The sequence below is a fragment of the Neltuma alba genome, unplaced genomic scaffold, assembly GCF_004799145.2.
Source record: "Neltuma alba isolate B1F8T4 unplaced genomic scaffold, ASM479914v2 tig00011992_pilon, whole genome shotgun sequence".
NCBI classification, from domain to species: domain Eukaryota; kingdom Viridiplantae; phylum Streptophyta; class Magnoliopsida; order Fabales; family Fabaceae; genus Neltuma; species Neltuma alba.
In genome coordinates this window covers 161146-184285 of record NW_021636565.1, presented here as the reverse complement: position 1 = coordinate 184285, position 23140 = coordinate 161146, and the positions used below count along the sequence as shown (strand labels likewise).

At 34.9% G+C, this 23140-nt stretch overlaps 4 protein-coding genes across 4 annotated transcripts; 3 read left to right on the top strand and 1 right to left on the bottom strand.

Annotated features, from left to right (window-relative positions):
• The first annotated feature begins 526 nt into the window (after positions 1 to 526).
• On the top strand, positions 527 to 2176 carry LOC114720613 (probable serine/threonine-protein kinase PBL11). Its single transcript, XM_028906271.1, has 6 exons — positions 527 to 637; positions 744 to 795; positions 911 to 1236; positions 1442 to 1577; positions 1815 to 1905; positions 2011 to 2176. The coding sequence occupies exons 1-6, from the start codon at positions 527 to 529 to the stop codon at positions 2174 to 2176; spliced, it is 882 nt and encodes a 293-aa protein (XP_028762104.1).
• Positions 2177 to 2417: 241 nt separating this feature from the next.
• Positions 2418 to 3043, top strand: LOC114720612 (probable serine/threonine-protein kinase PBL11). The gene is made up of 2 exons (XM_028906270.1): positions 2418 to 2553; positions 2673 to 3043. The coding sequence occupies exons 1-2, from the start codon at positions 2418 to 2420 to the stop codon at positions 3041 to 3043; spliced, it is 507 nt and encodes a 168-aa protein (XP_028762103.1).
• Positions 3044 to 3184: 141 nt separating this feature from the next.
• On the bottom strand, positions 3185 to 6368 carry LOC114720621 (probable serine/threonine-protein kinase PBL3). The gene is made up of 6 exons (XM_028906285.1): positions 6038 to 6368; positions 4996 to 5333; positions 4738 to 4873; positions 4323 to 4459; positions 4110 to 4233; positions 3185 to 3784 (listed from the first exon to the last, which is right to left on the bottom strand). The coding sequence occupies exons 1-6, from the start codon at positions 6096 to 6098 to the stop codon at positions 3333 to 3335; spliced, it is 1248 nt and encodes a 415-aa protein (XP_028762118.1). The 5' UTR covers positions 6099 to 6368; the 3' UTR covers positions 3185 to 3332.
• Positions 6369 to 16756: 10388 nt separating this feature from the next.
• LOC114720609 (UDP-galactose/UDP-glucose transporter 3-like) lies at positions 16757 to 22832 on the top strand. The gene is made up of 7 exons (XM_028906269.1): positions 16757 to 16903; positions 17057 to 17144; positions 17239 to 17369; positions 17455 to 17485; positions 17639 to 17742; positions 17853 to 17974; positions 22077 to 22832. Exons 1-7 carry the CDS (start codon positions 16802 to 16804, stop codon positions 22483 to 22485), a joined length of 987 nt encoding a protein of 328 aa, XP_028762102.1. The 5' UTR covers positions 16757 to 16801; the 3' UTR covers positions 22486 to 22832.
• The last annotated feature ends 308 nt before the right edge of the window (positions 22833 to 23140 follow it).

Below are 23140 nucleotides of genomic sequence, written 5' to 3'. Positions count from 1 at the left end.
TCCTAATCTTTTGCATTGAAAATTATTCTCTTTATAAAAAATCTCCGTATAATCAATGGAAAGAGTTTAAGGGGAAAAAAATTATAAATTTATAAACCAAAGTAAATTAAAGTGTTGTTGAGTAACATGCTACCACGGTCTAAGGTGATCACAAGCGGGTATCTTATTCTTAATCCCCCAATGAAAGGGCGACATTTTTTTTTTTTGGTCAAAATGAAAGGGCGACATTAGAACGCGAAGTGGCGACCTGCGAACATCCTTTCTCTCCTATCTGTATAAGCAATCAATTTAACATGATCATCCAATTAAAATTATGTCACTTCGTTTATATCCGTGAAAAAGTTTCCCTTTTTTTTTTGGATTCACATCAGTACAAGACCCCACAAACAGTTTTCCCTTGGTCCACTTCACCATACCAGCTATCAACTAAGCAGCTAAATTATTTTTTTTCCGAGCTCTAGATTTTCAGGTTGAAATAACCCACTTTGGATCTTTTGCCTGTGGATCTTAGACCTCAAAAGGAATAATGGAATTTTGTTTGAGCACGAATTCTCAGCATCCCAACCAAACCCACAATAATATAGTTCATCACCCTGATGGTATTGCTGCATTTCATGCCCAACTTCCTTCAGAACAAGTCCTCACAATATAACACTAAAACTAAACTGACTTTCTCTGCTTTCTTCAGATGTCCTGTTATTCAACTGGTGTATGTTTTTTTGTTCTTTTTTTTTAACGTGCAGGACGACATGCCCACGTGGCAAGACCATGGATTCTCAATGAACAGAAGAATCTGTTTGTTGTTTCAAACAATCACAGAGATACAGAACAATATCAAACCAGATGTTAATCCAATTTGTAATCATGCCTTTTGTGGGTGGTTTTATTTTTTCCCCCCTCTTTCTGTTAGTCATTCAAACGATTTGTGGGTCAGGAGGGAGGAAGAGAGATTACAAGAAGAAATATATAGCTGATCCAAGGGATTTGCAAGCTCTGACAGTAGACAAGGGCATAAGATTTCAAATTGGTAAGCTCAAGAAATTCTCCTATAAAGTCTTGGAAGATGCCACACGCAGGTTCAGCACTAAGAACTTGGTTGGCCAAGGAGGTTTTGCTGATGTTTATAAGGGATATCTCTCGCACTACACCATGAAAGCTGCAAAACCAAATGAAGGATTCCCCATTGCTGTTAAAAGAATAAGAAGGCTTGGATCACGAGGACATGAAGAATGGCTGGTCTTGTTTCGCCTTTATAGTTTATAGACCAATAAATCAGCGCTTTTTTCGTTCACATCATTCATGGGGGTCTATAAATTTGATATTTTTTTCACGTGGTTGACCAAGTCTACAAGGAAGAAAAAAAACTGCATATTTGTGAGGCTTTTTGTGTTTGCAGAAAAATATGTACCTGTCTGTATCTGAATACTATCTGTTCCTGCAGAATGAAGTGATATATTTGAGCAAAATTAGCCATCCAAACGCGGTGAATCTCATAGGGTATTGCCGTGAGGGTCAGCATAGAATGCTTGTGATTGAGTACCTGAATGAGGGAAGCTTGGAGGACCATCCCTCGGAAGGTAAGCGTTTTGAGACTTAGGGGGTGTTTGGCAACCCTCAAAAGTTCTTCTTAGAAGCACTTTTCTGTAATACGAGATAAATTCCTCCACATATTTATTTCGTAAACCATAAAAGCACTTTTGAAACCATGGTTTGGTTTCCATCCAAACACCCCCTTACTTAAGAACCAAAAGCCATAATAAAGAATTAAGAATGACACATGTTCCTTGTACTGTGCTGTGTCTTGGCATGAACAGAAGGCAGAGGAAAGCTAAACTGGAATAGAAGAATTAATATAGCACTTGGGGCTGCAAGGGGTTTAGATTATATTCACAGCTATGAACACCAGTAATTCATCGTGATATTAAATCTGCCAATATCCTGCTAGATGCTGTGAGCCGCTAAGATTGATGCTTACTCTCCCTCTTCTGATAGCAACCTTTCGTTTTTTAGTATTGCGGCTTCCATTATAATGATGCATAAGGGCGTTCATTTTCATATTATCGACTGCGTAAGAATGATATTGCAGAACTTCAATGCAAAGCTTTCTGATTTCGGACTGGCTAGAGATGGACCTGAAGATGACCAGTCCCATGAACACCAGGCAGAGGAAAGCTAAACTGAAATAGAAGAATTAATATAGCACTTGGGGCTGCAAGGGGTTTAGATTATATTCACAGCTATGAACACCAGTAATTCATCGTGATATTAAATCTGCCAATATCCTGCTAGATGCTGTGAGCCGCTAAAATTGATGCTTACTCTCCCTCTTCTGATAGCAACCTTTCGTTTTTAGTATTGCGGCTTCCATTATAATGATGCATAAGGGCGTTCATTTTCATATTATCGACTGCGTAAGAATGATATTGCAGAACTTCAATGCAAAGCTTTCTGATTTCGGACTGGCTAGAGATGGACCTGAAGATGACCAGTCCCATGTATCCACAAGAATCCTCGGCGCTAGGGTCTATTTTGCGACTGAGTACATAGCCGCAGGTACTTGAGACATCCTTGATCATATCACAGAAGCTACATCACAAACTCTCAGGCATCCTCAGTTCATAAGCATGAAAAATATGCAAGCTTGCTTCTTAAAGCGTCTCGTTATTCTACAGGGCATTTGACTCTAAAAGCTGATGTTTATAGCTTTGGGGTTTTCCTGCTAGAGATATTATCAGGCTCTGGTGCAGTTAGGAAACATTCAGATGGGGAAGTGGGGAATCTTGCCCAGTGGGCTGAACCATTTCTAAGTAACAAATTGGAACTTCACCGCGTCATAGACAAGAGACTGGGACATAATTTTCCGATGGAAAGAACCTATGAGTTGGCTCAACTAATACTACATTGCCTCTGCTTAAACCCTGAACATCGCCCAACAATGGCTGAAGTCGTGGCTGCCTTGGAACAGATAGAGCTAAACTTAGGATTTCATCATAAGAGAACGTATAGTAGAAGAACCAGAACTCATTCTTATTCTCACTCTTAAAACCCCAAGTTCTGCATACTACTTCAGTTCTAGGATGTAAGAATAGTAAGGCAAAAGAGAAAGCTTCTTCCAACCTCTTGTTTTGAGTACACTTTTTCTCACTACCTGCAATGATGGACAAGAAACGGGAAAAAGGAAAACTTTCGGCAGAATTATATTTACATAGCTTGTGGAAAGAAGGTACCAATATTGTCTTGATTATAGGCCAAAATTTGCTAAGTACATATCTCACCAAATCCTATAGAAAACACATTCTGATAATAAGGAATTTACACAAGATGTTTGTAGTTCAGTGTACACGAGCAGATTGCCGGTGAGCTGGCAAAGGGGATGCAGTTGGAGTTAAATGTAGTGGGGACCTGGTTCGTGCAGGAGAACCCCTTATAGGAACATGGGCTCTCTGTGGCCCTGAATGGGAGCGTCGGCCGGCATTCTTGGAGGCTTCAATCTGTTCAAGTGTTGCTAAGACCTCAGTCATCGGAGGCCTTGACTTGGCTTCACTATTCAAGCATTGTAGAGCAAGATTTGCAGCCGTGCAGGCTCCTTTTTGAGGGTATTGGCCCTCCAACTTGGTGTCCATAATCCGGAAAAGTTTTCGTTTGTCACCCAAATATGGTTTTGCCCAATCTACCAGATTTAGCTCCACACCAGCTTTTGATTTATCAACTGCACGCCGTCCAGATAGAAGTTCAAGCAACACAACCCCAAAGCTATAGACATCACTCTTGGCTGTCAACCGACCTGCCAATCAGTAAGGCCTTTAGTATGATGTTTAACAACAGAGTAAACATGATGAACATAAAATTAGAGACCCACACGTTCCCGTTTCAAAAAAATGTAAAAATTGGACTTTCTAAAGGAAATCCATTAACCTCATAGAATTATTTCCCTAAGATGTAAGCCTCTATACATATACCACCAAAAAGGAACTAATACAATGATCAGATCCATACTAGACTTTCAAAGGATTAATTTGTCCAGTAAAATATTAAAATGGCCATTAAATGATTAAGGACCACCAACAATTTAAAGCACCAGTAATGTTCTGCGTGAAGTTAAACCAGACCTGTCGCAACATATTCAGGAGCTGCATATCCATGAGTACCCATAACTTGAGTAGATACATGAGTTTTATCACCAGTAGGACCTGCCTTAGCTAGGCCAAAATCAGAGAGTTTAGCATTGAAGTCCTGCAATCCCATTGCATGACAAATGATTAGTTCAAACAATCTAATAAAAACATATAAGTTTTAATTCTATCCCCATTTGTTGAACGTACCGCATCTAGCAGGATATTGGAAGCTTTAAAATCACGGTATATGACTTGTGATTTGGCATTGTGGAGAAAAGAGAGCCCTCTGGCAGCCCCAATGGCCACTTTCATCCTCACTGACCAAGAGAGTGGCTGTGGCCCTCCTGTCAACATAATGAACTCATAAGTCCAAACAAGCAAGTTTCTACAAATCCAAGTGCAATGAGCAATTCATAATCGATTTTAAACCTATCTGCTATCAACGAACTGACAGATTAATGTCACCATATGATAGTTAAGAACATAAAACACCATTATTGGAATAAGTAATACTGCTAACTTCTTTCCCATTTTTCCTGAGGCAATTTGGTGAAAAATGATGAATATATAACTGAAGAGACACATATCATAAAATAACAGTGTAATGGCTTCCGTAACTTACTCCTAAATAGATGATTTTCTAAGCTCCCTTTGGGCATAAACTCATAGACCAATAACCGGTTCTCTCCCTCCAAGCAGTACCCAATTAGTTTAACCAGATTTACATGGTGGAGTTGCCCAAGGTAGTTAACTTCAGTCTGAAAATTCACAAGTTTTCAGTAACTAGACCATTCATGACTGAAAACAAGCAAAAATATATAATTTTATATAAGGCAAGAAAGGTTGAGGGATAAATAAAAGTGTGAAAGCAGATACATACCAACCACTCCTTGTGACCTTGAAAGCTGCCCTCAGGTTTTAGCCTTTTCACAGCAACAACCATCCCTAATCCAGGTCTTGCAGCCTGGAACGTGTTTTCATCAATCCAACCCTTGTAAACATAGCCAAATCCCCCTTCACCAAGAAGACTATCAGGACGAAAATTTCTGGTGGCATTCTTCAGGTCGTTGAATGTAAAAGCCTTTAGGTTCGGAGAAGACAAGATTTCACCCTCAGACCTTGGTGTGGGAAGACTTGAGGCATTGCTTCTTTCACTGCACGATGGAATTGATAAGGTGGAAGGTGCAGATGAAGGGCTAGTTTTGGAAATTCCAGATCCTGACAGAAGAAAAATAAAAATGGTTAGCACATGAACAATGCCGACACACCAGGCGAGCAGTTTTAGAAGACCTTCCAAAGTCAACCACAATACTATAACCATGTAGGTCAGTACCAATATACATCATACTTTAAGCAGTAGAGCTAAATTTGAAGAGGAAGAATTAGCACATCAATCATCCCACAAGACAATCCACTTGCGGAGATTAAAGTTGATCTCCCAAAGCCCAAAGAACTTGCTCAGAAAACAACCGCATCAATATCAAACCATGTCACCCGCTTTGTTTCTGGAAGCAGCCATGTCAAAAAAGAACTAGAAATTTATGATAAATTATTTAAAATAAGATTTATTTACAACCCATGGAGGGATATTTTTGAAGAATTGCAACACTTTTAACAATCCAAAGCTAAAGCAAACAAACTTAAAACACCAAAGACTATAAATAGGCCCAGAAAACTCAGCACCGTAGTTAAGAAAACGAAATCTGAGAAAAATGAGCTCGCAGATTCAATCCCAGCGACCCAAACCAAGAAATTCAGCAAAACATCAGCCCATTGAAAATCCAAATCCCAGAATACCACGAAAATTAACACTGATAAGCCAAAATGAGCAGAATCACGCGTCTCGGGGGGGGGGGGGAGAGAAAAAAAGAAAAAAGAGGGTAATCTAGAGGGAGTGATGCAGAAAGAATTGGATTAGTTACCAGAAGCTCGGGAACTTTGAGCTGCATCTACTTTGGCAGAAGAATCTAGGCAGTTACCCATTAATCTCTGCCAGAATTCTCTCTCCCCACCTCTCTCCCCTCCTCTCTCTCAGCTGCTTGAGCTTCTGCTATTGATGCCGCAGAGGAAATACAAGAGAAAGTAGAAAACTTGATTATGGTATCGTATAAAGTCTCAGAGAAAGCAAGTGGGAAAAAATGGGTTCTTGGCAGGAAAGAAAAAGAAATTTATTGACGAACCACGGAAGAATCGATGCCTTCATGGAAGGGAAACAAAGGAAAAAACGCAGGGAAAGAAGCAGTCCTTTTTGGCTTTGCCTATGCGGACACAACAACCGCGCAGTGGGGCTTATATTCCCCTTCCATCCTGTTTCGTGGGCGTTGCCTCATCTGCTTATCATTTTACAATAATACCCCTCAAATCAATTTTGGTCTGATTTTATTTTAGTACTGGTTTGACTTCCATAAAATCTTTTTCTTTTCATGTCAAATTGTCAACGCCTTTTTTTTAAGGATCATTACCCGAATCATCTTGTCGATAGTAAAATCCCGAATTATCCCGTAAAAATTAGTTAATGATTGTAGATAGACGTCAATTTGAGTTCTCCGAGATAAGAAATATATATATTGTGTCATGAAAATAAGAAAATTGTTTTAAAAGAAAAATACCAAGGGAGGTTTCACATTTAAAAACCAGGGGGGGCTTAGAATGGTGACTTGGATCCCACGCTGACAACGAAATGTGGAATGAAATTTCATCCCAAAAAAGAGAAGCGTGGAATGATTTGTTTATTCAAAAAAAGTCAAAGGAAAGCGGGGGAAAGGATTGCACGCCCCAAAATTTGATTATTATGAGATTAGGATATTATTAAATAAATATTATTTAGCAAGCAGGGTGCTCAACTGCCCACGTGAAATATAATTAAGATATTATTCACTTATGTATAAGATATGATTTTTGAAACAGATGGTCAGTAATGTATGCAGCTGAGACATCTTAACAGACCGATAGACTTGAACCTTATTCCTATATGACCCGATCAATTCGATCAGGCATAGGATACCTATTCAGAAGTTTTCGCAACTCAATCATGTATGATAGAATCATCAAAGATTTGACCATGGTCCTATTTATTTCAATATTAAATATAAGAGTTAGTTTGAAATTTAATTCGGTCTTAAATATAACATGTCTATTCATTTTAACTCTTAAATTTATTCATATTTTCTCAAAGTAGTTTCTGTAGTGATTCCACATGTTAAATAGTTTTCATTCTAATACACATAATTAATAAAAATATTTTAGGAAAAATAATAATTATTTATTATGAATAATTAACTTAACTAATTTGTTTAATATTCACAAACTAATTATCTAATTCTTATATTAAGAAATTATAAGCCATAATTTAAAGGATGTCTGAAATTTTAACTAATTTTTTTATTTTTGGTTCTATTAATTAGTTATTATACTATCACTGTCTAAATTTTTTCCACCCTTATTGTCTCTCTCACACACACACTCCTTCCATGAATAAACAACTTTTTGAGAAAATAAAATATATTTGTTACACATTTATTGAATTTAATCAATTTTAGTTAATTTGCCCTTTATAATTTAACTATTTAGATCTTATTTATAAGATTGGAGCAATAAATATTAAATATATGATTATATATATAGTGCATAATTTTCTCGAATATATTTTTGGAAGAGTTATTTTTTGTTTACCAATTGGAAGAGTTATGAGTATTTAAAAAAAAAATTGTGAACTAATTGATGTCTTACATAATCTTTTAAAATTAATATTCCGACGTTCGCATATATCATTGACTTAATCTTAAACGGTTGGGGAAAAAAAAGTAGTATTGCCTGTATTTATATATAAAACTAATATTGCGTCAGTTTTTAGAAATTATGTATTGCATTACTGTATAGTAGGTTTTAGGATACAAGACAATACCTATTATTCTAAAAGTACTTATAAGGCAAAAAAAAAAATACATTTAAAACTCTTGAATATATTTGTAGTCACAAATGATCAGGTGTTAACATTAATGGAAAGGATCTTTTTTTTTTTTGCCTAAACACAGGCACAGAATAACTAAGATTTGAATATGGGTAAATGAATAATACATTATACATTAATACATATCACTTTGTGGGTATGATTTATGAATATGCCTAATCTGGATTAGTCGAAATCCATGTAAGAAATTCGGGCAAAAAAAAAATACAGGGGTAAAATGGGAAGAGTGGTAGAGGGGCCCGTGCTGGTAATGATAGTCAATCGTCATGTTGATCTGAGCACCAACGTCAACACTGGCCCCTACATGGTACGAACAAAAAAGATAATTCGCAACCGAATTTTTTACTGGGTAAACTCTAACCCTTTTTTCAAATACATCATTACATTGATTGGTACATCAGACACTCTAATTTTATTTTTAATGAATGATATTAAAAAGATAATATAAATTTTAGTCTCTTAAATTTATTTTCATTTTAGTTTTAATCTCTAAATTTCAAATAATAGGTTTTGTTCCTCAAGTTTTTTTATTTATAACATTAATCGATATAATTCAATAAAAATTCAGACTATTTTGTCCCTTTTAGGAACCAAAACCTATAATTTAAAATTTGAGAAACTAAAATCAGAATAAGAACAAATTTAAAAGACTAAAAATTATACTAATCTGATATTAAATGTAACTAAAAAAATAATATCAGAATATTGGATGTATCAGAAAAATGAGATCAGGCATTAGATGTGACTAAGAAATAAGATTAAGATAATAAATGTATTTTTACCATTATTTATTTGGTGAGTTTAATTGTTTTCGAAGTAAGAAGGCATCATGGCCTGTTTGAATAAATGTATCATTATTTTATTCCCAACACAATCATGCGGGACGCCTTCTTCTCCTCCACCATCACTCGGATTCTTACTTCGATCTTTATTTCTATCAGCATCTGCTTTAGTGCTTTCAATTATTAGTTATGGTTATAATTTTATTTATAAATATATTTCTATGACGTTTAAAATTTAACAATTTTTTTTCATTTTTATTCCATTAATTACATATTGTTGTGCCTATGTCTCCGTCGCCTTTCTTTAAATTTTTTAATTAATTTATTATTTTCAACTAATTTTTTATTTGCCTAATTTGGTCATGTGTATCTTATATATAGAGGGCAGGAAGGAATAATAGCTTTGACGTGTAACTAAAAACATAATTAACACGGGATATTGCTTTGATTTATAATATTTCTTGTTCTAAATTTCTAATATCCAACTTCTAAATGCTTAGTTTAAATTTTAATTACAAAAAAGTATGTTGAATGGTCAAACAAATGAAGGGCATCTTAAAATTCCAATTTGAAAAGATGCCCACGAGAGGCCACTTATTGGGACACTAGAATTCCACGTTGGGGTCCGCACCCATGGTCTAATCTTCTTTTTTCACTAATCAGTTCCTGTTTTATACTTTCGATTTTAAATATAAAATTTTTTTAATATAAATTATATTATTAAAAAATTTTATATTTAGATCCAAGGAGTACATAATTAAACTTGTTCCTTCAATTATTAATTTATATATATAGCATCCGTCCCTATATAAGTTTAAAAAAATTCAGATTATTCACACCGAATCACTTTAAATTTAATAGTAGTGTGAAAGATTTTTAAAGACAAGAGATTTGTATGAAACCAAATTATAGTTTATGATTCAAGTTAAAGAGCTTTATTTTATTAACTTTCCAAAATAATATTAAGGGCTTTTTTTTTTTAAAGCCAAGCAAGAAAGTAAAATTGTAAGTTGTGACTTGGACAACTTTTGGAATATATAATTTGCGGATTAAGATGGATGGGATTTGCAAAGTTCCCAGGAAAGTTCCTTTTGACTGACTTCGATCAACTTTGCTTTCAAGGTTCACACTAATACATCATTCATGACGAAATATGGTCATGCTGATAGATCACCAAATAAATATACAAGGTTATACAGCAAAAGATACGTATAATAGTTTCATTCTTTTTAATATCCAATATTTTATATAGAAAAATATTTATTTATTAATTATTTATAAAACTGTAAACTTGTTGTGGATCGAAATTCATATTAACAAATAATATGAAAGAAGTTGTAATAAAATAAAAGGTCACATGACAAAACATAATATAATAATTTCATCTATAAAAGTTAATAAAGATTGGTTGAATTGTTCAGGATTCTGTCTTAAACTCTTTAAACATTGAAGCCCGCCTTAATTTTAATTATTTTTTAAATATTTAGATCATCTAAACCTTTTTTTTAAAAATGAACTCTAAAGTATAGGATTTCTAAATTCTAATAAATGATATGATCAATCAATTAGTTAATTATATTAACAATTTTTTATATTATTATCTGAGATGCTACGTTTTCGTTGAATCATATTACTAGGTTTCTGAACAACTAACTATCCAATTTGGGTTTTGTGACTTGTGAGTGCTCCTCTCAGTATAGATGTCTATTATGGAATTTTAACTTGAAACCCAAAGAAATTTAACGGAGCCTTACACCTCTAGACACTTAGACTAACTCTGTGCAGGTTATATATTACTTTTCCGGTCCTTAATATAGGACTTAATTGTTAAGTTGGTTTTCGTTCTAAATATAAGACTTATTTCTCATATTATTAATTTTCTCTAAATTACCCCTTCTAGATACTCGTCAACCATAATCAAGTAGAAGAGGAAGAGGGAGATATTAAGAAAGATGATTATGGTATTTAAAAAAAAACTTGTCATATTTCTAATAATTAATTAACTTACCTAACTTTCTTAATCTAATCAAATTAGTTAAATAGATCTTATATTAAGGACCGGAGGAGTAACAATTTTTAGTAGCATCTAAATCAGTCCATAATGAATGTCTTTTTTATATTATTTTTATATTATTTTGATCAAAATTAACATGAGCTAGTTGTAAAAGGGGCAACAGTATGCGTAAATGGAATATAGCTAAACTCTAATAAAGTATAGATGAGCTGTGAGTATATTAAAATGTGTAATTGTTTAATGTTGACTTTTCAAACTTCAGGTCTTTGCTCGAGAATGCGTAGTTTGACTTATCATTAGCGTTTTGCCACGTGCGTGTTAGACCCACATGTGCGTGTTAGACTGTGGGTTCATGTGCGAACACGCATGACTTGCGGATCAAGCTGCGTGCCTCCGGGTATTTTCCCTTGCAAATCAAATTTCACTTTAATTTATTTATTTAATGCTAAGTATTTTTTTAATTTGAAATTCTTTTTAATACTAAAAAGTACTACCTCCTGTTTTTAATATAAAATCTCATTTGACTTTTATTTTAATCTTAAATATAAGATCTCAATCTACTTTATCTCTCATATTTATGTTTTTCTTTCAAAGTAGTCATTCTAATAATAGTAATTCCTGTCAAAACAATTGATTAGTAAAGATATTTTAAGAAAGACAAAATCTATTTATTAGAAATAACTAACTCAATTTATTTTTTTAATTTCTTCAAATTAGGTAACTAGTTCTTATAATTAGAATCGAAGATAGTATCATCTGCTAAATGGAGGCTTATCTCCGTCAACCCTCAAGTTAAATTGATACGAGTGGCATTTGTTTTCCCTCTATATCCAACAATTTAATTAGTAAGGGATTATTGATCTCAATACCATGCGAAACATTAATCTTTTTTTTTTAGTGAAGTGAAGAATTAATCTTTATTGTCAATAGAATATACTCATCCTTAAAGACAGATCTGGAAGTGTTTGGATGAAACCAAACCATGATTTGAAGAATAACTTCTCAAAAATAGATTTTGGGGAGAATAGATTTTTGAAGAATAGATTTTGTGAAAAAGTGATTCTGAGAAATGAGAGTGTTTGGATAGTTGTTATTAGAAGCACTTTTTATATATGCAAATTACTGAAAAAAACATAAGTTAATATGATAATTATATAAATGATATATTTTATGATATATTTTAATTTGAAGGAATAAAATTGTTAATAATATATTTTTTACCAACATAATTAATAATACATAAGATAATATAATTAATAATTAATAATTAATTAATATGTGTATATATATTTATAAGATATAAGATTAAATATGTTTATAAAAAAATAATTGAGGGATATTAAAGTCATATTATTGTTGAGATCTACTCTGACAGGTACAATCATACTCTCCAATTTGAGCCAAAAACAGAATATATTTATTTCTCCTGAAACCATGATTTTGGGCTCCAAAATCATAGTCTTGGATTATTTCTCCAAAATTGATGCTGTTTGGGTGACATCTTATCTAAACAATGATTTTGCCTTCCAAACTATAGTTTTAAAAGGCACCCAAACAGGTTTAGAGAGGGAGAGAGAGTCCTTACACTAATTTGCTCCTTTGCCAAAAATTGAAGTCATTCAATTTTCCCACGAGGTTAATATAACGCATTTTCAGCTGTAAAGTCAAAAATTTATATATTCAATTGTTATTTTTTATAAAAGTAGGATATAGGTAGTATTTTTCCAAGGAGATGCACTATTGTATAATATATTTTCCCCCTTGAATTTACACCGTTGGTTCCTGAACATTTTCCGGCACTTTCCTACACTTGCTACCTTATCATCAGCAACTTGAGTTTCATCAAATGCTTTTCCGGGTTTGGTTTAATCCGAGGATAAATTCTTTTTTTAAAAAATTGATGACATAATTTGTATTAATAAACTGTTTAATACTTCAATCAATTATTGTACATGATAAATGTTTACTGATCCAAAAATAACCAATAATCTTTTGATATAATGGCATGGAAAAAAAACAAATTTTTTTCAAAGAAGTGGGAGGTCATGGGTTAATCCTGCAGCTATCCTTAAATTATTATGACAAAAAAAAACACATTTTATTTTTAACAGGAATTAAATCTAATGAAAACAGCTCGTCCTTTATAATATGAGAAATTAAAGTTTAAATTCTTACTAAATGTGATACTTATATTTAATACCAGACAGTATATCGATATCAAAGAAGTCATGTGCTCAGGGAAAAGAGAAACAATTCATCATCCATCCTTACTTATTCTGACTTAGATTTTCACTTTGTCTTTGATGATACTTTTATTCAAAGCAGTAAAACTTTAAAATAATGTCATGTTAAACGAAGAGGAAAACCAAAAAAATAATTATTATATAGGTCGTGAATTTTGTTTATTTTGATATACATGTTAAAGACAAATAAATACTCTTGTGATTCTATTTATAGAGTAGAGAGAGAAAATATTTTTTCATCTTATTTATAAGATACTAAGAAAAAAATTTGTATATATGTACAATTTTACTCTTTATTTATTATTATATTGCTTTTATTCATAAGAGGTATAATGTATATTAAATAAGAATAAAGTGAGGAAGTTATTAAATTTTAAATAAAAGTTAATAAAATTTAAAAATTTTTTAATTTATATAAAATATATTAAAAGTAATTTAAAAATAGAATGAGAAGAGTATCGTCTGCCAACAGGCCCCACAAGAAATGACTCGTTACGTTGGTCAAGAACCGGTGTCCAGTAGAGATCACCTGTACAAGGTCAAAAAAAGGAAGAGATCATCTGTGATTGAGGAGCAGCGTGGGCCCCAGTCAGCGACTCAGATTAATTACATGAGACACAGAAGGAGAGAGACGGAAGATGCGACGTCGTTTTCGAGCAGAACAAGGACAAAAATTTGCTGTCCAGTGCAAAGAGGGGGAAACACAAGGGTCACGGCATAAGCGTGAGCGCCTCATCAATCAGCGTAAGTCACAGGTAGTTTAATAAAGGACCATTCCACTGTTCCCCCCTCCAACCACAATCCGTCCTCTCCTTTCTCACTACCTTTCCGAGTCAATTCACGTGACCTCGCCTTTTCCCCCCTAACAACCTGACCTTTTCAAATCTTGTTTTAGCCAAAAAATATATATATATATATATATATGTATATATCCTCTTAACTTTAATTTCTTCTAAATCACTCCCTAAACTTCCATGATATTATTAGTATGATAGCCCCTAAACTTTCTGTTTTTTTTTTTTTTTGCCGACCTGCACTTTCATGTAATTAGTAGCTAGTACCTACCATGAACACAAAACCTACCTGTAGTTGTTGTGGCTTACAAGAATTAATTGATTTTTGCGAATTCACGTCAAGATATTAAAATATAATTAATGTAATGTAATTCATGTTGAATATGTTTTTATTAAAATATTAACTTGTTAGAAACTTGTTTGGATAATATATTAAAAATCAACTTTAGAATATTAAAATTTTTTTTTTTAAAAAAACCAGAGCATTCAGAAACCGAAATTAGTTGCTTCCACTTTAAAATAAATTCTGGGTAAAAATTTAATTGCATTCAAAACCATCCCAAACGTTATTGTTTTCACTCAACTGACTTCTTTTTTATTAAAATTTATGTTTGAATATGGATTGATTTAGAGAAGTATGAAGTTTAGGAATTAGTAAATTACAAATCAAGTCAATGACTTTATGTATAGTTTTGCTCCCTTGTAAGTGTTCGATTGTAAGTTCGATATTATTTATGGCTTTCAAACTGTTTGCTGCTTGCCCCTGTAATTGAAAAGAATAACAAATTATGTATGGTTTGTGGGGACTAGTGATCAATTTTTTCCTTTTATATTTATCTACCGAACGCTATTAAATGCTGGTCCTGCTTAGTTCAACGAATCTATCAACCCCAACTTGATGGTGTCCTCTACACGCAAAGCTCGTAATTACAATAATTTGTCTTTTTGTTTAATTTGATATTTCAACATTGCTAAATTCCAAGAGCGCTTTGAGTCCCAAAAAAAAAAAAATTTCCAAGAGCGCTAGTTAAGTCACTTAAGTAGATTAAAAAAATTAATTAAATTAGTTATTTGTAATAAATATGTGATATCTTTTTAAAAATATCCTTGCTAATCAGGTATATTGACTAGGATTACTGTTATTACAAGAATGATTTTAAAAAATGAATAAATATGAGTGATAAAGTGGATTATGATCTTGTATTTAAAATCAAAATAAAAGTCAAACAAACTCTTATACTACTTTCAGTCGTTAATATAAGACCTTATTGATTAATTTGAGGAGATTAAAAAAATTAATTAAGTCAATTATTTATAATAAATAGACATTGTCTTTTAGTTAAATTAATTATTTATAATAAATAGAAGTTGTCATTCCTAAAATACTCTTATCAATTATGTGCATGTGAATTACAAATTGACAGTAAATCCGTAACATATGCAACTACTATAAAAATTAGTTGAAGGGAAAAAAGGGATAAATATTGAAGATAAAGTATATTAAAATCTTATATTTAAGACCAAATTAAAAATCAAATTATCTCTTATGTTAAGAATCAGAGGTAATATATAGTAAAATAATGGATAGTTGACCGAGTCCAATTAAAAATGGAATAATTAATTAGAAGTGGAATTGTCAAGTGGGGGCAAGATTCACAACGTCAATCAAATACTAAAAAAGCGACATGGCATATGCTGTGGCCTTGGTCATTATTTTCAGTTGCCTCACATCTGTGCCACTTGACCACTTCAGAATGTCCTACCATTTTGGTCTCTTCATGTTGCAATTGTGGCCTTACTATGTAATTAAATAAAATGGCAGGTGGAATCTCATCTTACCATTATTAATTAGTCATTAATAGGGAAATTAGAATGTTAATTACTCCTTGTTGTTATGATGACTTTTTTCAAGGCCCGATCCAGAAACCAGAAATGTTATTGGTATAATTTCCTAAAAACTAGTTTTAAAATCCTCATGTTTGAGTAAGTTAGGTCTGAAAAGCTCGTTAAAACTAGTACATATCTTAAAACTTAAAAAGCCTTTATAAAAATACTTATAAACTATCTACAAATAAAGTTCCTATATTAATAGTAAGATTTGAACTTATGACTTATTTCTTACCAACTTTACTTCGTAGGAGATTTTTGCTGTGATATTGTCTGCCAGAGCATAAATATGATTATTGAAATTGTTAATAGAAATTAAAAAAAAAAAGGTTGTGATGTGAGTTTAGTGATAGAAAGTTGGCCCAGCAAAAAAGTTCAGAGCCCAGATATAAAATTAAACTTGGCCCAGCAAAAAGGTTTAGAGATGGTGAGGTAAAGTGTGAGAATATGACATGGCATCATGGTACGGTATGAGGAGAGATTGTGGGAGCTCGAAGTAGCATTATAATTACAAGTTCATTAATTAATACTCCTCCTGTCCTTAATATAGGACCCAATTTTTAAGTTGGTTTTGATCCTAAATATAAGACCCATTTCTCATATTTATCAATTTTCTCTAAATTACCCCTATGAATACTCCCTCAACCATAATCAAGTAGAAGAGAGAGAGGGGGTATTAATAAAGATGATTATGGTGTTTTAGAAAAAATGTGTCACTTTTCTTGTAATTAACTAACTTATCTAACTTCCTTAATCTAATCAAATTAGTTAAATGGGTCTTATATTAAAAACAGGAGGAGTACTAATATAATAAGAGACAATACTTTAATCACACGTGGAGCATCCAATCATATTTTGCCCCGTGGAATTTCTGCCACGCTTGGGGCTCTTTCCTCATGGTCGCTTTTTCGTTCTTCACTGCTCTGTTCCGTCCCGTTCTGTTCCGCCAGAAAGCTACCTTGCAGAAGGAACTGGCGGGCACATTGTGGCGCCTTGATGAAGGCTCACCGCCGGAATCCGCCGTGTGTTACTCTTGGTGTTTTGTATTTCCGGGATTTGGTCTGCCTATATCTACCAGTGTTTTCTCCACGAAACTCTGTAAGTAAAGAATATTCCTCTCCTAATTTCCCTTTGATACGTTCGATACTTTCTTTGAGCTTTATCTGAATCCATATGAGCGTTTCTGCTGTATGCTCTCTAAGTTACGAACATTCTCATGTATCTCGTCCTTTGTCACATGGGTCGACCAAGCGATTTGGTCCTGATGGCCAGAGGTTCGAGCACCTCGCATTTCTAAATTTGGCACAGAATGTAGTACGCGTATTCTGGTCATACATCAGTGAGTTTCTGTCCTAACTGGTATTTTTGTTCATAACGTGTGTAAAATGGTCTGTAAATATTTCTTCTTTGACCTGGGTGGTTTATTACACCAGTGATAAAGATATGGTCCGATGAAGGTTCTGGTGGTGCTCCTTGGTGGTCTGACTGGAGTGCTGCCATTACCAATACAAGTGGCCCAGCTATGGGAATTCAAGCGTTGAAATATATCAGTTACCCGGCGCAGGTATGGCCCTTTACAAATTTCTTTTATGGCCTCCTTCGTTATCATTCTTTTATCATCGACATAATATTATGTTCACTACTTGCAGGTCCTTGCTAAGTCCTCTAAAATGATTCCAGGTCAGTAGTTTGCGCTTTATCTTTTCTTCCCTCCACTTTTCTTTTGCTTACTCCTGTTTAATTAAGAATTTCTGGATTGTGTGTAAACTACTCTAAAATTAAAATGTTATCATTTCATTTAACATATAAAATATTTTAACTCACATGATGCAGTTACGCTGATGGGTACATTAGTCCATGGCATAAGATACACTATTCCTGAATACCTTTGTTCATTCCTTGTTGCCGGAGGGGTAACAACTTTTGCACTTCTAAAGGTTAGGAACGTCTTAGAGGATTCGAGCGTGATTTTAGATTTTTTGGCCGCTTTAGAACTATGAATGTAGCTCATCTTTCAGTTTCTTATGTTTTCTTATCTTATTTGCAGACAAGCTCCAGGACTATCAGCAAGCTTGCACATCCAAATGCTCCCCTCGGTTATGGGCTATGTTTAGTAAACCTTGCTTTCGATGGATTTACAAATGCTACTCAGGATTCCTTAAAAGCAAGGCAATGAAAAGGAAGCTTTTCCATGTACTGGTTTCGCATATGGCAATTCAAATCTGACTGAGAGCAAGTGCATGATTAAACTCGAACCGCTGCATTAACTTCACATCGTCTTTTCTGATTTCTCCCACTCTCTGTTCTGCTTCTTTCTCTCCCTTTGGTGTCATGGATATGAAACTGCGTTTTTAGTGGTGGTTATGTGTTAGTAGTACATTTAAAGTGGTTATCTGTTAGTAGTACATTTAAATGTACATAAATGGTGATTATATTGTATATGGGATACAAAGATGCGTTAAGACCTGTGCTTTGCAAGCCATTTGGGAGGCGTTATTTGATATCAGCGCTGTTTTTCCGTCAAAAGAATGTTTCTCTGTTGCGTGACCTCACAGCTAATAAACTGGTTGTACTTGATGGCCAATAGAAGCAAAGAGAGCCCAATATAGAATTTTTTGAAAGAAATTTCTGGCAAAAAAAGAGAGGTTATGAAATGATATTATTATTTCTTCTTCAGTACATTCGATTTGGTTTACCTGGCAAAGGGAAATCCAATACAGTGTGGAAGAAGGCATCTGAATTGACTGTAACAAACCTTGCTTGTGCAGTTTAGATGCATACAACAACAACAAGCCTTATCCCACTAGGTGGGATCGGCTACATGAATCACATGACGTCATCGTGCTCTGTCAACAACCCAGTCCTTAGATATGTTGTTGACTAGGAGGTCTCGTTCAATGACCTCATTAAGCGTTCTTTTTTGTCTTCCTCTGTTCCTTTTAATGGGACTCCATCTTGTCTGATCCACCCTCCTCATCGGGACCTCCAATGGCCTTCTCTGCACATGTCCAAACCATCTTAAGCGATTTTCAACCATTTTCTCTTGGATAGGTGCCACACCGACTCTTGCTCTAATATTTTCATTTCGAATCCTATCTTTTCTTGCATGATCACACATCCATCTCAACATCCTCATTTCTGCTACCTCAACTTTGTGCTCTTGTTTTCCCTTTATTGTCCAACATTCACTACCATACAACATAGCCGGTCTTATAGCAGTCCGATAAAATTTTCCTTCAAGTTTCTCAGGTACCTTCTTATCGCAAATAACTCCGGTAGCTTTCCTCCACTTTAACCAACCAATTTGTATTCTATGAGAAACGTCTCCACAAATTTTCCCATCTTCCTGTATAATGCATCCTAGGTATTTAAACTTTGATACTTGAGGAATGATTTGCTCCCCCATCTTCACCTCCAAATCCCCATTGCCTTGCCTCCCCCCAAAATCACAATGCATATATTCTGTTTTGTTCCTGCTCAAGTGGAAACCTTTCGACTCCAACGTCCTTCTCCATAACTCCAATCTAGTGTTAATTTCTTCTTTTGATTCCGCCATGAGAACTATATCATTCGCGAAAAGCATGGACTTAGGGATTCTTTCTTGAATAGGTTCAGTTAGAACATCCAGAACCATGTTGAACAAGTACGGACTCAAAGAGGATCCCTGATGTAGGCCAATCTGAATAGGGAAGTCCTTTGTCTCACCTCCAGGCGTCCTTACACTGGTAGTTACCCCCTCATATATATCTTGTATGGCTTTGATATAATCAACCCGTACACCTTTTTTTTTCCAAAGCCTTCCACATTACTTCTCTTGGCACACGATCGTAAGCTTTTTCCAGGTCAATAAAGACCATATGTAAATCCCTTTCTATATCTTTCCATTAACCTTCTTAGTAAATAGATTGCTTCCGAAGTGGATCTCCCTAGCATAAATCCAAATTGGTTTTCTGAAATAGAAGTCTCCAGCCTCAACCTATATTCCATCACTTTTTCCCACAACTTCATTGTATGACTCATAAGTTTTATATCCCTCTGTAGCTTGCACAGTTTTGAATGTCTCCTTTATTCTTGTAAATAGGAATTAAAATGCTTCTCCTCCACTCATCCGGCATATTCTTAGAGCATAAAATTTCATTAAAAAGCTTGGTTAGCCACACCTCACCCTCATCTCCCAGACGTTTCCAAACTTCAATAGGGATACCATCAGGCCCAACGGCTTTTCCATTGTCCATTTTCTTGAGAGCCGCTTTAACCTCTCTGATACGGATCCTGCGGTAGAAAGCCAAATTCTGATCATCTTCGTTAATTAGCAAGTCCTGTAAGTCCTGAGTCGCATAATTGCTTCCCTCATTAAACAACCTGTAAAAATAAGCCTCCCATCTGTCCTTAATATCACCATCAGTAACTAACACTTTACCATCTTCATCCTTTATACACTTTACTTGGTCCAAATCTCTCTTTTTCCTCTCCCTTTGCTTCGCAATCTTGTAAATATTTCTTTCTCTCGTCTTTGTTCCTAACTCCTGATAAAACCCTTCATAAGCTTTAGTACGTGCTTCGCTCACTGCTTTCTTCGTCTTTTTTTTAGCCAACTGATACTTTTCCCGGTTTTCTACACTATTGCACAAGTGTATGGCCTTAAAACAATCTCTTTTCTGTTTGACTTTCTCTTGCACACTTTTATCCCACCACCAAGTCTCCTTATCTCTCTGACCAGGACCTTTGGATTTGCCAAAATTTCTTTACCTACCAAACGAACCCTTGTAACTATCTCTTCCTACATCATGTTTGCATTTCCCTGCGACTCCCAAATCCCTTCCTCCACAAGGGTCCTTTTGAATAACTCTCGTTTCTCACCCTTTAACTGCCACCACCTAACCCTGGGTTTTACCACTTGATAGTACTTTTGCCTGGTACTCTTAAAACATACATCAAGAATAAGTACTCTATGTTGGGCAGTCACCCCATCTCCTGGAATCACTTTGCAATTAGTACACAATCTTCTGTCTGGATTCTTAACCAAAAAGAAATCAATCTGTGATTTTGAGACACTACTTTTGTACGTGATTAAATGCTCCTCTCGCTTCTTAAAACAAGTGTTGACAATCTTAAGATTATATGCAAGAGAAAAGTCGAGAATATATTGTCTTCCACTATTAAGCTCCCCAAAACCAAAACCACCATGGGCCCCGCTGAATTGTCCTGCTTCCTTACCGACATGTCCATTAAGGGTCCCACCGATAAAATTTTTTCTTCGAGTAGTATGCTTTGAACCAACCCCTCCATATCTTCCCAGAACTTATCTTTAAGGTGTGTCTCTGCCCCAACATGAGGTGCATAGACACTAATGATATTGATAGTATCTTTTCCAACAATTACTCTTAACGATATTATTCTGTCCTCAAACCTTTTAACCTCTACCACGTTTCTTTTCCATGTTCCATCAACGATGATACCAACCCCATTCCTTGCACTCACCTTTTCTGTATACCAAAGTTTATACTCTCCAAGTTCTTTGGCAGCTTCTCCAGTCCATTTGGTTTCTTGGAGGCACAAGATATTAATCCTTCTGTCCCTCATAACTCCTGCTACTTCCATAGATTTCTCATTCAGCGTCCCAATATTCCAAGTGCCAAATCTAATCTCAGTCTCATGAACTAACTCCTTTAGCCGCCTCCGTCCAAGAGAGTGCGGTAGCCCTCGCTCATTTAACACTACATTCGAGCGACGATGCAGCGGCTCTAGCTCATTTCTCACTGTACTCGAGCCATACAGCGTGTCACTTCTGGGCAACGACCTAGCATTAGCGTAATTACTTCGTTGATCCATGTTCATGAGATTTGACGGGTTTTTACGTTGACTATCGAGGGCCTAACACAACCCTCCTTCTTTATCCGGGCTTGGGACTGGCTATACAATATAGGCGGAGTTTGCAGTTTAGATGCATACATATATAGCTTTTCTTCTGGCTTTCTCTTCTACTTCTTCTTCCATGTGATATCTGGTTGCGTGCAGGCCATATCGTCCCTGTTATTATTATCTCTGGTTGATGGTTTGATATATGTCATTTTAAAGCAAACTTCAGCTGGATGTGTTTGATTTGTATCATTTCTTTTGATTGTTATATGTAACATTTCTGATGCTTGTTGTGGGAAATACTAAATTGTCTGTTGCATGCACAAAGTTATATATTTGAGCTTCTGGTTGATGCGTTTATATTGAATTATTAAAGTTGGAACTTTTTAAAGTGTATGTTTGTGTTGCTCACGTACCCAAAAACAAGTGCTTGTGGTATAATGTGGGGCATGAATTTGTGGGCTACCGTGTACAATATGATATACATGTTTGCCTTGCCATATGGGAGAGGATCTGAGGCAATTCGCGTTTGCGTCCAACATCCAGAGGCAGCATGGGATATTCTTCTATATTGTTGGTCTGGTGCGGTGGGCCAGAACTTCATCTTTTTAACTATAGGCCGATTTGGATCTCTGGCAAACACCACGATCACCACCACTCGCAAGTTTGTTGGCATTGTGGGGTCGTCACTAATGAGCGGGAATCCTTTATCATACAAGCAATGGGGATGCGTTTTCATGGTATTCTCTGGATTGTCTTACCAGATCTACCTCAAGTGGCAGAAGTTGCTGAGATCTCAGAAAAAGAGAAAGACGACGTGAAAAAGAACCCTTTAAGCAATTTTGAATTTAAACGTTAGTGCCTTTTCAGCTCATTTGCCGGTCAACCCCCTTGTTATTATCTCTTCTTTTACTTTTGAAAGGTGCATCAAGCCCAAATGGAATTATACATTGGATTTTTCCTTTTTTCATTTGCGTCATCCGTATCGACAACTAAAATATGGGTTCTTATTTTCTTCTCCCTCTTTTCTTTTTTTGAGTAGTACAAGTGTAGGTAGTGTCTTGCTCGTTTCTGGCGGGGTTACTATTAGTTGCCTCCTTGTATCTTAGTGTAGAGCCTTACCATCTGTAAGTGTGATTTCCGGATTTAATCCTCAAGTTCATTGTCTGTTTCTTCTGACTCTTATTGAGTGGATTAACCAAACGTTACATTATCGTGTGAAGTAACAACATTTAATCAGTCTATCACTTTGTTTAGCCTCTTGCGGGTGGAAGTTTGCTTAAATCAACTGCGGGCAGTTTAGATGGCACCACTCCAGTGTTTTTTTTTTTTTTGAATTAAGTAAGTATTAATAGCTTGAGGTTGTAAGTAGGATTGAACTTGGCTTCTGATATACACAAAATATTCATTTCAATAGGCCACAGAGCCACTCCTTTAAAGTTTAAGCAATGATTGTTACAAAGAGGCGAAAAGCGA

Bases quoted from the DNA above. Each gene is read 5' to 3' on its own strand.
- LOC114720613 (XM_028906271.1), top strand. From the start codon at position 527: ATGGAATTTTGTTTGAGCACGAATTCTCAGCATCCCAACCAAACCCAC. The intron at 638-743 runs GTCCTCACAATA...TTTAACGTGCAG, and splicing joins CCCAACTTCCTTCAGAACAA to GACGACATGCCCACGTGGCA. The intron at 1,578-1,814 runs GTAAGCGTTTTG...TGGCATGAACAG, and splicing joins GGAGGACCATCCCTCGGAAG to AAGGCAGAGGAAAGCTAAAC.
- LOC114720612 (XM_028906270.1), top strand. From the start codon at position 2,418: ATGATATTGCAGAACTTCAATGCAAAGCTTTCTGATTTCGGACTGGCT. The intron at 2,554-2,672 runs GTACTTGAGACA...GTTATTCTACAG, and splicing joins GACTGAGTACATAGCCGCAG to GGCATTTGACTCTAAAAGCT.
- LOC114720621 (XM_028906285.1), bottom strand. From the start codon at position 6,098: ATGGGTAACTGCCTAGATTCTTCTGCCAAAGTAGATGCAGCTCAAAGT. The intron at 5,334-6,037 runs GTAACTAATCCA...TTCTTCTGTCAG, and splicing joins TCAAAGTTCCCGAGCTTCTG to GATCTGGAATTTCCAAAACT. The intron at 3,785-4,109 runs GTCTGGTTTAAC...ACTGATTGGCAG, and splicing joins TCCTGAATATGTTGCGACAG to GTCGGTTGACAGCCAAGAGT.
- LOC114720609 (XM_028906269.1), top strand. From the start codon at position 16,802: ATGAAGGCTCACCGCCGGAATCCGCCGTGTGTTACTCTTGGTGTTTTG. The intron at 17,145-17,238 runs GTGAGTTTCTGT...TTATTACACCAG, and splicing joins CGTATTCTGGTCATACATCA to TGATAAAGATATGGTCCGAT. The intron at 17,975-22,076 runs GCAATGAAAAGG...TGTGTTGCTCAC, and splicing joins CAGGATTCCTTAAAAGCAAG to GTACCCAAAAACAAGTGCTT.